The sequence below is a fragment of the Python bivittatus genome, unplaced genomic scaffold, assembly GCF_059951505.1.
Source record: "Python bivittatus isolate LINGU-HERP-01145 unplaced genomic scaffold, Pbiv_v1 ctg000020_np1212, whole genome shotgun sequence".
NCBI classification, from domain to species: Eukaryota; Metazoa; Chordata; class Lepidosauria; order Squamata; family Pythonidae; genus Python; species Python bivittatus.
This window is the reverse complement of record NW_028277030.1, coordinates 127273624-127290256: the sequence shown is the minus strand read 5'-3', so window position 1 is coordinate 127290256 and position 16633 is coordinate 127273624. Positions and strand designations below refer to the sequence as shown.

Here is a 16633-nt window from a genome sequence, read left to right as displayed (position 1 = left end):
TACAAACTAAAACAGAGTGAAAAAGAAAAAGGAAAAATACTAAAGGTGCAAAAAGAAAAAGAGTAGCAGAAAAATAGAAGAGAAAGAAAAAAGATCTAAAGAAGCAGCTTCCAATCTTTACAGCAGTTATAAGTACAATCATAAATTGACCTGTCACTCTAAAGTTACATTGTGGCTCTCTTCCTTCTATAATCTATCCTATCTAATCCTCAAAACCATAAATCATAAGTTCATTTTTTCTTGTTTATGCAAAAAGTCCATAAGGGGTTTCCAGCCACCAATAAACATAGTTATTGTCTTTTCTCTAATCAAACAGGTCAGCTTGGCCATTTCAGCGAGTTCTGTCATCTTTACCAACCATTCCTCTGTGGTAGGTATTGCCAGATCTTTCCATCTTTGTGAGTATAATAATCTTGCTGCAGTTATCATATATAAAAACAATGTTCCGTGACTTTTTTCCAACTGCTTATCCATCAGTCCCAAGAGGAAACATTCTGGTTTCAGTTGAATGTTAATCTTTAAAATCCTCTGAATCACTGTATGCATTTGAACCCAAAATTTTCTAGCTTTTTTTGTACACTGACTTTCTGACACCACACAGCAGGCTGGGACAGAATGCTCTTGCCAAAAGTCTGAACTGAATACTTGCAGAGGACTTTCAAAATCAATCCAAGGGCTGCATGAAATTAAACTGAGGCAGCGGTTTGCTCATCTTAGAATGATAAGGCTGTTTCTGGCCTAAGGGGTCTCTTGTTGTGTGCCCCCCCACCATCATCTATTCGCCCCCCTGAAACTCTGTGATGATATACTTGGATCGCCAATCAGTTTCAAGAAAGGGAGGTTGGTCTGACAGCAAGCTCAGGGAATCATCAGCCAGAAGAATCTATGGCAGCCCTGCTCACATTGTACCGAGATAACATTACCCAACCCTGGAACCATCCAGATATGTGGACTGCTGCTTCTAGAATTCTCAGCAACAGCCATGATGGCTGGGGAATTCTGGGAAGTGAAATTCACACAGCTGGCTGATGCCCAGGTGGGAAGGCTGTGTCAGAGATTTCAGAGTAGATAAATGTTCTCCTGCTTCCAGTTTTAAAGAACTTTATGCCTAACACACTGAGCCAGACTATTGGTCACCTACCCAAGCCCGGTGTCGCATTAGGATTCTCTCAGGCTAATTTTTTCCTATCCTTCCTGTACCACATTGCTACAACTAGAGATTAAATCTGGGATTTTCTGAAGTATCTCTTCTTCTCAATTGCTGTTTCAGCACCAGCATTTGTAGCAGAATGAATAGGGGAATGAGGCAACTAGGTAATTCTTCTGACCTTTGGTTTCAAAAACTATTGCAAAGGCTTCGAGAAAGTTGGGATTGATATGCCATAAACAAGTTTCTATTCCCTGTTGAATAAAAGCATGGCTGAATTCCTAATGAATTTATTAATGCGTGGATCTGTATGAACTTTGATCTTCAGATAAGGTCCTGCTTCAGATGGAAATAGGTTAGTTTCACTAAAATCAGAGTATTTTCGGTCGTGGTTCTGGTGTCTGAAATGTCTTTTTCTGAAAAGTTCACACGGCAACCTTTCTCCTGCATTTTCAAAGGCAGGTTTTACTTTCAATGACGCTTTGAAGCCCATACCTGGTGTAACAGTATGGCTGTTTCCTGAACTGATTGGTTTTACTTACTAATGTAATTGTCATGGTAATTACTAACATGATTACCTACTTGGAACTGCTCACTTGTATTATCCTCTGGGACAAGTTAGTGAACTAGTCCCTTGTTTCTCTCTAGTGAAGGCCTGGGAGCTTAATCCAGTCTCCCAGCACAGCAGAAAGCAAAATCCTGTCAGAGTGAAAATTCAGGATGGAATCGGCAAATACTCAAACAGATTTTTCACATTCAAGTCTTAAATCCTTACTTCCCTGAGTGGAATTTTGCTTTGCGAACAGGAGCTTTCTTACCTCCGCAGCAAACCCCATGAGCCCTCAAATGTATTCCTGAGATGAGGAAACCAAAGAGAAGAATATGAAATACGGCATTTAGAGCTGCAACAGGGTATGCTGTGTGCTTTCTCTCCCAAATACTTTTCACTAAATCAGAGAATCTTTGGATCTGAATCACAGCGAGTAGTTGATATTCCTGTCATGCTGAGCAGCTGCCATCTGTGTTTGTCTGAAGGAGATGATTTTGTGAGGCGACATTCCTGTCAGAGCATCCCATTCTAACAATTTATGGCAGTGTTGTCCAAACTTGGCCACTTTAAGATGAGTGGACTTCAACTCCCAGAATTCCCCGGCCAGCATGGCTGGTTGGGGAATTCTGGGAGTTGAAGTCCACTCATCTTAAAGTGGCCAAGTTTGGACAACACTGACTTACGGGGAGGGAGGGTTGGCAAAAAGACAAGCAGGGCTCCATAGTACTACTAACTCTTGGATAATGCCCACTGTTCTCCAGATTTTCAAATGAATGAGTGAAAAATACATAAATAAATAAGTGGCAGAAAATTGGTATGATAGCTACATCTTCTTTCTGTATTCTCACATGAGGACAAGTCACTCCCGCCCATTTTTAATTACAAATAGTTGAAGACTCATTTGTAATTAGAAATATGTGGGGGGATACCTGTACTGAATTCTTTGCCTGAAAAGACTGCTCCTTCCTGATTTATAGTAGATAGTGCAAGATTTATTATTTTTTAAATTTCTGTGTGCTTAACCTTGGCCACCTTATTGTAGTTATAGTATGTTCTGGATTTTCAAGGATACCTGAGTCCGTCCTTCCCTCAGCTTCTGCAGTTATGAAAACTGCTATCAAGCATAACTATAACTACCTAAATCATATTTTTATATTTGCTGGGTAAATACTGTGCGTGCCAGGAAAGGTTTGGATTAAACTCTTACAAATTATATTGACATTCATTGAAGATGGTGAAAATGACTAGAAGTATATAAGTAAACTCATTCCATTTTTCCCCATGTAAATTCACAGTACGCCCATAAAATACACATAACTGTAAGCAGTATTTAAGAAAGACAAATGCATACAGAGTATACTGTACATGTAGCTTAATGGGCAGTAGAAGTCCGAAACCTCTGAATTTCTAATGTTGTGCATGAACAAATGAAAGGTATTGCTTTTATGGATTACTTATAAACCTCTCAAAATAATTTGGTTGAGCATTGTGAATATGATATAATTTGGTGTGATCCCAGAGGGATCCTTTTAAAGCCCACCTAAAAAGACCATTGGGAAGTTTTTCAAACATTGCTAAAAGTGTTATATTCCTGGCATGATATTAAGGCAATGGCTGGGATAAATCTATCAATATATTTTAAATCCAATCTGCAGATGTGACTGGAGATCAAATCCAGTTCAGGAAAAGTTTTCAGCAAATATAAAGGTTGTTATAAAGGTGTCCTTCCTGGCTGCACTGAACAATGGAACATATCTTACATTCTTGTGAACTTTAGCTGTCACATTTCCTACAAAAATAGCAATTGCTTCTATTAACCACAGGATGACACCACCAAGCATCCAAAAATCACATTTCTTGCACCAAATTGTAATAGTCTGGCATTTTTGTCAGGATATATACTTTAGAAACATTAGATGGGCTCCTAACATGCAACATCTTAATAAAACAATCCAGGATGCTATTGCAAAATATGGAAAATATTGCAATTACCTTCATATCTAACATTATTAGTAGTTAATGAATTCAGAACTGGTATTCTTAATTAGTCAGGTATTAAATAGACTCTCCAGCAAATAATTTTGCATAAGCATATGCATGCACACACACACAAAATTGCACCAGTGGGAGAAAGTAACAGATTCATAGGGCATGTTTATGGGTCTCTAGTTTTCTATAGTCATAAATATATATTGCAATTATTGCGCTGAACAATTTGCTGGTGTCAGTCTGTGTTTGGTGGTATTGAACTTATACCAGGCCAACTCCTGTCATCCAGACAAGTCTTCTAGGCTACTTGAGTGTCAGGTAGTGATTGTGCAGCTTCGCAAAGAGGAGGTAAGGGGCTCTGCAGTTCGCCAAGGGAATTTGTTTTTGATGGGCTGGAAGCCTCCCCCTTATGAGGACGACCATCATCCACTTTGTCAGTCTGAGGAAGCTCTGAACTCTCCTGTTCCATTTCTGGAGTTCTGGCATCTGCCTTGGTTTCCAAATTCAGTGCTGGTTTTGATAAGCGTGCTTCAGAGGGTGGTGATGTCTTCTGGGCATCTAATGAATCAACATGGGTTGCGGTTACACCGTTTTCTACTGGGGCTCCTTTTTCTGTTTTGGGGTCCTCCAGTGCACCTGCCCCCTGGACTGGAGGCATCATCTCCCTGTTTGGTTTCTTCTCTGTCCACACAATTGTGCCATATTTCTAGAAAGAAAAACAAAGTGAGTGTTAACTAGGGGAGCTTAAATAGTGGGGAGGTGCAGCTGCAAGCAGAATTAATTTATAAGTTCAAGTACTGGAACAGCATCCTTCTTGTCTCCTCTGGCCAGCAGCCTACATTTTTGTTAGCTGGGAAGAGCAGAAGAATGGCTTGAGCCATTGCATCTTTGAATCTGCAAAATCTGGGAAGGGTAAAACAACAAGTGAAAAGAAAAATGCACCCCCTAGATTGGACTTTCCTTCTCCTCAGTTCCAGGGTTCTCTTGCTCACAGCATGTGTGGCTCACTTCTTATTTTTGTTGGGCACTGGATTTCATTTCTTGCTATGTCCATATGGATACAATTCTAAACTGTTTGCTTTTGCACATGGAAAAATTTATGACTGGTTCCCAAATGACTTTGACCATTAGAGTCACAGGAGAACAATAGGATTCTTTAAAAAAAAAAAGGAAAAGAAAAATAGAAAAAAACTAATAAAAGAAATTGGATTCAGTTTCTTGCAGATGGTCTCAGATAAAAAGATTCTTTAAAAGTTTGGTGGTTTGAATATCAATCTTTTGATTTACCTGATTGATTGTAGCCCCACTTTTCTTTACCTTGATTGAATCTCCCTGATCTTCAGGTGAGACTTGACCTCTTTCTCATTTATTTCTTTCTCATCTTAGTTTTCAAAATAGTTCCTAGCATTTAGCCTCCTGGTCTGTGGCTTGTATCATACCTCAGTTATAATCCTGCACATAAACCCTGGATGCTAAATATTGTATGTACCTAGAAGTACATTCTGCTACTTAGTTTTCAGCATTCTGTCACACTTCAGTATAACCAAGGAAAAAAAGCCAGGTTAAAACTGCAGAGTTGAGTAACAATAGAAGCGAATATGTGTAGCTCAGGGTTGAACTGTGGAGTCCTTGGGACTCTCTGAGCTTGGTTGTTTTCTTGGAAACGTTTCATTACCCGGCTAGGTAACATCTTCAGTGCTAGAATGGAATTGGGTTTGCTCTCTGTTTATATACTGTGGCATGCCTTGACATGATGAGAACTCCTTAATCTCACAACACATGGACAGACTTAACCATAGTTTCAACTAGGAAACTGTCAGCATCTTAGACCAAGCTAAATCCAAAAATGTGAGGGAATTCCTGGAAGCTTGGTATTCAGACAAGACAGCCATCAACAGGCATATAGAGATAAACCACATCTACACACTATTCAAAAGAGACAATAGAAAGGAAAACAAAAGATCAGAACATCTCCTCACCAGTAATCATCATCCAGATAAGCAGAGATTAACACCAAAATTATCACCAGACATACAATCAGCAGTAAACAATATCCTAATCAAGGAACTACCAGAGGGAAAAAACAAAACAAAACTCCCACCAACACTGGCAGGGCAAGCCACTGTATATAAACAGAGAGCAAACCTCACTTCATTCTAGCACTGAAGATGTTACCTAGCTGGGTAACGAAACGTTTGCAAGAAAACAACCAAGCTCAGAGAATCCCAAGGACTCCAGAGTTGAGTAAGCCTGACTCTTAATGGCTGGAGTCTTCAGGGGTGGGACTCAGATTTAGCACCACTATTGCTTTTAATGGCTACCTACTCCTATTAAAAAAAAAACACGACACTTTTATAACATAGCCAAAGAAATTATTAGAAATTTGATTTTTTTAAAAAGGTAATATATTTGCTTTAAAAGTCATATAACTAAGTATAAAGAACAATTTTACTGGTATTATTTTTTAAAATTAAAACATGTTTTTTCATGTGCCTGGAAAGTTTTAGATTTAACTATTTTGTAAGCAAAGGGTTTATTTCCATTAGGTTGAAAGGCAAAGTGACTACAATATTTTGGAAATGGTTTTTGTTTGCCTTGAAAGAAATAATAGAAGTTTGGAACTGGGGATGACGGTACAGTTGGGCATAGTTCTACTGAGTTCAATGAGGCTTGTTCCTAGGTAAATGGACACAGAATTAAGGCCTTTCCGTAATGTTGTGTGACTCAGATCACTTATTGCATGAATGCTTGCAAGAGGAACTGGTGTAGCTTTTGAAACAAAGCAAACAAAGATGGAGGCTTGCACTATAGATTGCATTGTTGTCCCCCGGTGTTAGCAACTCCCTATCTTCTGTTTCTTGCTGTTTTGCCCAAGGGTCTTGATTAAGGCAGTGAAACTGCAATACGCCAACCTCAGGGCTCCCACCTCTTTCTTTCTTTTTTCTTTTTTCTTATAAGAACTTTATTGAGTTATAAAAAGCATAAAGATAAAAGCAAACAAGAATAATAAAGGAGAAAAGTAGAGAACAAGAGAGTTAGAGAAAGAATACAAAAGTGATGGAAAGTAAAGAAAGACATGGGGCCAGAGGGACACCAGGCATGCTGCTTACTAATACCCAGACACAAGGACATCTAACAAGCATGAAAACATTCCCTGGAGCTCAAACAATGTATTGGAGCCTTTGGAATAAACACATCCTTCTGGCTTCCTGATTAATGTGAATAACACAGGATGCACATCGCCTTACCCTTCCTTGATAGGGGATGCAGGGAGTTGCTCTGGCATTATAGTAATGTTTGAAAGTGAGCTGCTCTTGGAAAATTCTCGGAAGGCGACTCGGCAGTTGAGGAGATGCAAGTGGAACTGTGATATAAAAACAACCACAACAGAAAAAAAATGGGCACATATATGGTGGCAATTAAACATATCATATGCTTTAAGCTAAATGTGTAAAATCACACATGAGATTCACAAATCTTACACAACAGAATAAAGCTAGTAGTGAAAAGAGGGAGGGATTAATGGAGGAGCCCCACATTCAGAACTCTCTTTCTGCTGTGGAAGTTGCAATATAACCTGAATAATTGCCTCAGAGCCAGACTATCCAGCACAGAGTCTCCTCTAATGTTGCTGCAAGGGACTCTTGTGTGTTATCCTAGTACTATCCCCTCCTACCTGCATGTTCAGCCTACCATTTCTTTTCCCCATGACATTTAAGTACCATTCAGAGGGGGAAATTGTCCAAGAGTGCACATATGTTCTCTCTCTCACACACACACATGTGTGCGCGCACACACACACTGAGGACAGATACTGTAAGCCTGCTTCTGAGTTATGATGCTGTTCTGTACCCCAGGGGTGTTGTTTGGGCTCCTTAGAGAAAAAGTGGGGTACAAATATAGTATGTGCATGTTGCATAATAGTAGAACTCTCTTCCCAGAGAAACATGCATGGTCTGTCAAGTTAATATTTAGAAGGCCTGAATAGACAGAATTTCTTATTTCTGTCTGAATATTGGTTAATTAGTGTGTTAGGCTTGAACAATTTTAGCAGCTATTGCTGATTTGAAATACATGAAGCAGCTAAATAAATCCCACTCTACAACTTATGGGAAACTGATGCTGTTTTCTATTTAAGATTAAATTGCAAAGGTCTTAGGTTATACGCTTAAAGCTAGGTTTATGGGGAGGGATTAAAGGAGCTGTATATTAAGTCTATGAAGCTGTTTTACAATCAGGCAGACCATTAGGCATCTATTTTACTATCTTTTAGGTGCCAACTCATTATTTCTTTGCTCCAGTTTTTGGCAGCATAGTTTTTTTTTCTTCACATTTTATTTGTAGTTGTTTTCAGCTGTTGTTCAGCTTTGCTTTAGTAGTTATTTTATTTTATTTTAAGCAAAATGGATGCCATATTTGATTACTAACCAAGGAGGTGGTAAAAAGGCTACATGTGTTATAAATTTTGTTTATCAAAGTACTCCCAGTTCTGATTGGCCATAATTTCCAAAACTGGTTCTAAAGTATTTTCTAGCTGTGCCACTTAAGGTCCTTTGTAACTGGGAATTCCAGGAACCATGCGTGAGGCCTTTCCTGGCAAAGCACATGCATCCCTAAGGAGCTATGTCTTTATCTCAGAATGTCCCCATCAACAACAAAGAACTTGTGGATACATCACTGAAGGCAAGGTTCTTCTTGGGCAGAATGTGTACTTACATATATTTATGCTTAAGTCACATTATGGTAGTCTTCCAGTTGTTCCATCAGCTCCACCCAGAAATTCAACAACATCTAGAGGGGCTACAAGTTGCCACCCCTGCTTTGCATCTTAATCAACCTCCCCTGCTTCCCAACAGACTAGTGTAATAAGGTTTGCTGCAATTATCTAGCTATTTTTTACAATGTAAGTACACAAGATAGGTAAAGGAAAAGTCTTCTTTGAGTCAAGCTTAATTCTTGATGACTACATGGGCTTTTGCAAAAGTTAAAGAACAATTGGGGCCAATTTATTACAGAGGAATCAACTGAAGGCAGAAATGTGGGTCTACAAAGAGAAGCAGTAGAGGAAAATGTTTATTTTATTTTAGCAACTTCTGGGTGGCCACTGTGTGAAACAGGATGAAGCAGGGCTCTTTTAATATGCATATATGCAGGTTTTACTCTACTTCTTATATTTTTAAAGCTGTAAGTACAAAAGTATAGGCAGCATTCTGAAACCAATTCTCTAATATGGTGTTACTCCAGTAACATTTTTTTTCTTTTTAAGCATGATCTGCTGCTGATGTGTGTTACATGTACATGGCAAGAGAACATCCACTCAGGAGAATATTCAACTGAGAGGAGTATGTGCTCTCATTTAGTAAATTTAATTCATGTCACAGGTGGATTGGGGTTTAGTTTAGATCTTATTAAGAACTAAACAAATCTCTGTTAAATGAGTGTGTATTCTTGCTTATTACATGAACATAACAGACCTTGCTGCATCAGGGGAAGATCTAACTCCAGCCTATCATTCTTTGTAAGAAGCCCAGCAATCAACAGGCACTTAGTGATTCACCAAACACTGGCCAGGATCCATCATTCTGAGTCTTATGATTTGAATCTACTTCCCCTTTTTTGATCATGGGTTCAAATGTATTTTTATTAATTAAATAGATACATTTAAAATGGCATCTATCTAGAATTTGTAATATTTGTTCTCCTATACTGCTCCCACACTTGTCCTATGCCATTCTACACTGTATGGATTCTGGCACCATTGAAAGTCTTCCATTGCCATATTTTTGTCTGAAGGGTTTTAAAGAGCTAACCTAAAGATCCATTTCTTTAGTAGTTCACTAAAGGTCAGAGCGGAGCTAGATAAATATCTGTCAGTAATAGCTTAAGAGTGAATCCAAACCAGTTCCATGTTAGGCTTGGTCACCCAGAATGTCTTTTCATTCCCTGTAATAATGCCCATAAAAAAAAATAGCTGTGCTGGGGCTCTAGTTGGTCTCAAAACAAGGATCAAAATGCTAATCTGTACTTTCAGGTTAGCTTTCAACTCCTGTAAAACCTGATATGCAAGAATAAGCCATAACTGCTTACACAGAATATCTTTTTGCAACTAGCCCATTAAAGAATAGCTCCATCAAGTTCAGCATCCTCAATACAGTTTTTTTTTTTCCTTTGCAAAGCTGTGGCCAAATCTTGATAGAAAAATAGCTCCAGATCAGCTGGCCAACACACTCACATATGGAAGCTATCTCTCTCCCCACCCCATACCGCATTATAAACACAGGGGTGTGACTGGAGAAGCTGTGCTCTCATATCTTTTCCATCTTTTCAAGAAGCCTTACTAATAATAGTAGAAAAAATTATTTCCAAGCTGTAGACAGGATGTAGAGCTTAGTGGCTAAGATGATTAGAGAATAATAAATTGGAAAGGAATCATCCCAGACAAATGGCTGTCCAGTCTTCATTTCAAAAGCTCCAATGATGGATCATCCATAACTCCAGGAGGCAAGATTCTCTATTGCTTAATGGTTCTCACAATTAGGAAATTGCTCCTTACGGTGAGTTTGGATCTCACTGTGAAACTTCCACCCATTGGTCGTCATCCAACCTCAGAGAATAAATCCACACCCTCTTCCCTGTGGCAGCACTTCAAGTATTGGGAGACTGCTATCGTGTCTCCCCCAGCCAACTTTTCTTTGGGCTAAGCATTCCCAATTCTTCTGTTCTTCATAGGACTTAGCCTCCAAGCCCCTCACCATTATTGTTGTTCTCTGCACTCTTTCTAGTTCCCCAGCATCTTTCTTGCACCAATATTCCAGGTGCAGTCTGACCAGTGCAGTAAAGAGTGTTATAATCACTTCCCACGATCTTGACACTATACCTCTATTGATGCAACCTAAAATTGCATTGGCTCTTTTGGCAGGTGTAGCACATTGCTGGCTCATGCTTAATCTGTAGTCTACTAAGACATCCAGATCCTTCTTGCAAGTACTACTGCTGAGTTAAGTACCACCCATCTTCTCCCCGTGCATCTGCCTTTTCCTATCTAAGTACAGAATCTTACAATTCTCACTAATGAACAGCATTTTGTTGGCTAGAGCCCAATGTTCAAGTCCATCAAGATCCTTTTGAACCTTGAGTCTCTGTTATGAGATGTTAGCAAATTGAACTATAAATCAGGGATTTATCAGTTTGAAGTTCAGTTCTCATCAGCTGACCTTATGCAAGTCTTTATCTCAGCCATATCTGCAATATGGAATTAATACTTGTGGTAAGTGTTACAACTGGATAATATATATATTCAACAACTGAAGATACTTTACAAATATCAAATGCCTAAAAATAACAGAACAAAAATTAATAGAGATAAGTGCAAAGTTATGTACTTAGGAAACAAATCAAAGTTACAGGCAGGGTTTCTGCAGGGTAGGTTAAAAACATCAACATAGGATTGCAATCAAAAACTTGTCCTTTTTATATGCATTGCACATACAACACACATAAAAAAGGGGATGGGTTTTGATTGTCCTGTTGTTTCTGCCACCCTGACATTTTCAACCCCCTTCTCCCCATAGATGCCCATGGGGACAGGTATAGGATGGGGAAATAACTGGCTTGGCAATAGAGTAATAGTACCTGTGAAAAATGTTTTCAAATAATAGTTTAATGAAAATTGGATGGGTTAGCAGTATGGGGTGGTTGCTTAAAAGACAAATGCAATTTTAAGATGCATATGCAGAGGTATAGTTCCCAAGTCACATGAATATTAGTTTCACTTTCTTCTAAACTGCCCAGATCCCACCAAGTATTGTACCCAATTCTGCTTCCCACACTTTAATAGAAGGATTCAGATAATTGGAATAGGTTCACTAAGGAGCGGTAATGAGCATCAGGGGACTGGAACCTAAATCCTATGAAGAGAATTCCCCAGTCCAGACAGATAGAGTCAAAAATATTTCAATACGCTTTTGAAAATAGTTTGAAAATACTTTGGCTCCATTATGGCTGTTCATGACTGTTTTTTATGTTTATCGCTTTGTATCCTTGTTGTACACTGCCAAAGAGTCACTTTTTGTGAGATATATATCAATCATTCTGCATCTTCTCTGCTGGATACATTATCCCCCTTCACCAAACTGTTTCCTTCATGATGCAAAATAGAAGAGAGACTACCTGGTGTCCAATTCTCCATCTTTATTCTTTTGCCATTATGTGAATTAAAGGGTTAAAGTTGGAATAGCTAGAAGACATTCCCTTTGTCCATACTAATTATCCACAGTATTATTTTAGTGACTCCAGAACCGACATAGACCAATATACGTAAATCTTTTGATATAGATAGATATAAATATATAGATAATGTAAATGCTTGTCTGTTCATGCCTCTATCTCTCCCTGCTTTTGCCTGCCTTTTGAACTTTTTTGCCAGTTAACTGTTTTTGTTGTATGCTGATGTTTAATAAGTAAACATCATACTATGCTTTTTGTTAGCTAAACTGTATGCTTGTTCGGATCCCAATATAGGGATTGATTGGGAGTGTATGCTGGGTGCAAATTACACTGGAAATTACCTACAGCAGTTTTCTAACACTCTCTGTCTGGCTTTACACATACATGACACATATATGGAAGAAATATATATATACACACACACACACACATACATACATACATACACATGCATGCATGCAATGGTCGTAAACTATTCTTTTCATGGAGGCTGAAATTCTAACCTTCCTTGCCAGAGAGTCAGCCCCATCACACACTGTTTCCAAACAAACATACACTGTGATGGCTTGCACTCCTTCATAAATCAGGGACAAGCAAAGCTAGATTTAGATGGTTGAAAAGAAGGCTATAGAAAAGCCACAGAGGATTGAATCACCAAAGCCAGAATGGCCTGCTTATGTTAATATAATTCATAAAGACTCTGCTCTAAGTATGACCCTAAAACAAGACTCATGTGTCAACATCACAGTCTGCTCACAGGAAAAGGAGAGAAAGGAAATCGGAAGTTCTTTTTGTTTCATTCTCCAGGACAAAAAGGTATTTAACTTCAGTGAAAGGTGGCCACTTCCTGTATGATCACTAGAATTTATCATAATTTCTGTTTTGCTCAAGTAGCTGGGATACTATCATTTCCCATGGTGTAGACACTCATTTCTGCTATTGACTATCATCATGTTTCTACTGACCATTGAAGCACTCTGAATGCAGCAAGGTGAATGTAGATATTATAAGCAAGGTTGCCTGTCCCATTCCACCACTAACTATCATCTGTCTATAGCCTAAAATCAAAATATATTGCCATAGGAGATGGTTGAAGCAAAAAAGTCAAAACAGGGCTGGGAAATCTGCCTGAAACTTAGAAAGATGCCATTTGTCCAGTGGCAGAGCACTTGCTTTACAGGTAGAAAGTCACAGCAAAGGGCAAAATGGCTCCATATTGAATTAAAAAACAATATAGTAAACTCATAGGGGATTCTAAATCAACCAAATTTTGATCTTAGATGCATCATAAGAATGTAAGAGCTCCACTGAGTCAGATTAACATCCCAATTAGTCCAGCGTTTGGTTCCTCCAGTGGTTACCCAGATGGAACTGAGAAACCCAAAAGCAGGATATGAGCACATCTATTGATAGATATAGGTTAGCTTTGTTACATTTATGTACATTGTTTTTTCCGTTTTACACAGTGCATGCTTGTACATTCAGAAACTAATGTCCCTTGAGGCTCAATTGGCATATGTTTCAATGATATCACTCCCAATACCATACAGACTAATTTATTTGAATGACATGTTTCAAAATAAGCTTTATAATATATAATAAAGGAAACAGACGTGCTGACTGTAAAAAGGTTACAGTGTCTAAATGGGGACAGAGGAAGAATACACAGCATTTTTGACAATGAGCAACTGGAGTTCAGAACATGGGCATTCAGCACTTGTCAGAAAGAAGAAACCCTCTGCAAGCAGTACTAGATATCTGCTGGCCATTTTTTGTACTGATCATATCATGACAATCAAATTGATTATTTTTAGTAATAGCAAAATCAGAACAGTCTTTATCTGATAACAACTAGAGTCTACTCCCTCTACTGCTGTAGACTTACCTATTCCATAGGAAGGCTGTAACTTAGAGGGGTGCTTAACAGGCCGAGACAAAATACAGTTTGGCTTCTGGAAATCATTCCTCTGAGTGCTCTGCTTGTCATAAGGTGGTTTAGGACGCTCTACAGTGGGCTCAGTACTTGGCCACCAATGACTCTTCACAGGCAATGAAAAGAATTGAATTCATCAATATCACGGTTACAGAGGTACAACAATTGAGATCACCCAGGGAGGAGCTAGTAAGTCAAAACCAGGTTTTGGGGTAATGCTAAAGATTAATTCACCAGTATGTGCGTGGAACTGAGCCTCAGGCTCAAGGGCTTACGTCTCCTCATCTAGCTCCCATCACAGCAAGAGATTGGAAGCATTCATTGTCATTTTAAACTAATTCAGCATTATTAGAAACTGGGAGACTGTGAAGTCAGGTCCTTAGGCATGGAATGAGGCTGGGTAACTTTGGGCCAGTCACTGCCTCTCACCAAAGCCACCTCACTGGGTTGTTGTTGTGGGGAAATAGGAGGAGGGAGCATTGTGTACACTGCCTTGAGCTGAGAAATAAAAAGGGGGAATATAAATCTAATAAACAACTTAATAACTAAAATGAGTTAGAATCAGCACTGCCTTTCACAAATCCTAGTTTAACTAACCACAGTTTGTTCTGATTTGGATTCAATGGCAAACTGTGTCTTGTTTTAAATATTGAAGTGGATGTTTTCAAATTTGTCCTTACAGCTACAACAAAACGCTGAAGCGAAGGGTGTGCTGGAGTCCAGACTTTGCCTGATATCATTTGTAGGAGCTGGGCTTCAGTTTCACTTTATACTATTTAAACAATAAGTACCTGTTTTGTTTTTGCATCCTCTGTTTCTATATACAATATTGACTCATTCGTCAACTTGGTGTGGCTTTTAATATACTTTGCATGTTGTGGTTGAGGGTTATTGCGCCACTCCAGTAAGTATCTTTCTTGTTTCTTTGGTGTACGTTCAATCTTCTCTAGTATATTATTTCTTTCTGGTACTTGAAGGTTAAATATTCTGAAGGTATCTGGGCTAAAAAGAAGAGAATGTGGAAGAAGAAAAAGAGGAGGAGAAGGAAGAAAGGGAGGGTTAGGGTTAAATTGAACAACTGTTTAATTTTATGTATTTATTTAGCAAATTCTTGTTTCTTCTAAAGTTGGGTCTCCAACAATAGTGTCCTCTGGAGGTTGGGTGTCAAAATCTGCCAGATGGCAGGTGTAGCATTGCAATTGCACAAAAGGGGCAGAGCTTCAGTCATGACACTGGACCACTATCTTGCAGTTTTTGACCCTCCTTGCAGACACCTATGAACATTTCTAGTCCAAGTCCAACTTCTTTATCATTGTACTAGACTGATTCTTGAGAGCTGTTTCTCAAAATAACAGGCAATTTAACATCATAATACAACATCATAATAACATAATATCCAACAATAACATCATAATAACATAATATCCAACAGTAAAGACAAAATGTCTTGACAATTCAATAAATAAAAGTGACACATGGAGGAAGTTAAAATGAAATAAAGTGGATGGCAAACAACAGTAAAAATGGAACGTGGGAGTATAAACCAAGGAGGTAAAATATGCTTCTTCTGTTAATAGCTATTGATATTTTACTATTTTTGCATTTTTTTACCATTTTGCAAAGAAAATATCTGTGTTTCTCAGCTTTGGCAACTTTCATCCGTGTGGATCGATTCACAACATTCTCAGCAATGGCCATGTTGGCTAGGGAATTCTGGGATTTGAGGCCCCCACAGATGAAAGTTCCTGGGTTGGGAAACTCTGATCTAGATCATATATCATGTATACTTAAATAATAAAGACAATACATCATCCATCTGGCCTGCAAATTTAGGAATGCAGGAAATTATAACAAAGCATTAATCAAAACAGCCTTCTCCACTGAATTTGGAAGTTGTAGTCCAAAACACCTAGAGGATACCTCAGTGGAAAAGACTGTTACCTGAGTCCTTTAACTGGAGATACTATGGATTGAATCTGGGACATTCTGTGTACTGTAGAAGCAAACCAATTCTAAAGAATGAAATCCAACCTTATGCTTTTCTTCTTCAGTTTCTATTACTGTAATATACCATGATACCAAGAAAAGACAGTGAAAGTTCCCAATGTGATGTTTTCAGTTTCTTTTTTTTTTTTTTATCCTTCAAAGCAGCTAAAGTGGTGAAATTGAATATAGAGAAGGGTGATTATTAAAAAAAACAACATTCGTTCATCCATGCTGCTTCTCTCATTTAAATTACTGTCTTGTTGAAACTGATCATAGCACTTGGCAAGGGGAATTCAAATCCAGAAAATGGCACAGGGGAAAGGTTTAAAAATAAGCCACTCCCCCAGCACTTTAATCCAACTTGCTTCATTGGTATGATTCAAATCATTAGTTAGATCCAATCACAAACATCACGCTTTTCAGGCATGCTTCCATAATTACCATGTCATGTTACATTACTGTAGTTGAGTATGAAAAGTGTACTCAGCTTTTCTCTCTAACAAAAAATCTCTATTGATTAAATTACCTTTATTGAATGATGAAACAAATGAGAGCCCCAATAGTTTAGGGCCATTTTTATACCTTGCATAGATAATGTACATTCTGGACTTTTTTTGAATAATACATATAAAGAGTGAAAGGAATAATATATAACTGTAGGCCTTTGCAGTTGGTAGAAATACGCAGGAGACAGGTGCCAGGATGCTCCGATTGGCTGCAGCATACTGTTGAATATCCATGAACTGTTTGAAGATGAATCTTTCAAATGCCTTCAACATTTACTGAACAACAGTATTGTAAT

At 38.4% G+C, this 16633-nt stretch overlaps 1 protein-coding gene across 1 annotated transcript; it reads right to left on the bottom strand.

The window, feature by feature from the left end:
- Window positions 1–2660: 2660 nt before the first annotated feature.
- CIMIP6 (ciliary microtubule inner protein 6) lies at window positions 2661–14927 on the bottom strand (the record flags this gene model as incomplete). Its single annotated transcript, XM_007425797.2, has 4 exons — window positions 2661–4392; window positions 6935–7050; window positions 13798–13951; window positions 14637–14927. Coding segments are annotated over 4 exons (969 nt in total), but the record flags the coding sequence as incomplete, so codon positions are not given.
- Between the last annotated feature and the right edge of the window lie 1706 nt (window positions 14928–16633).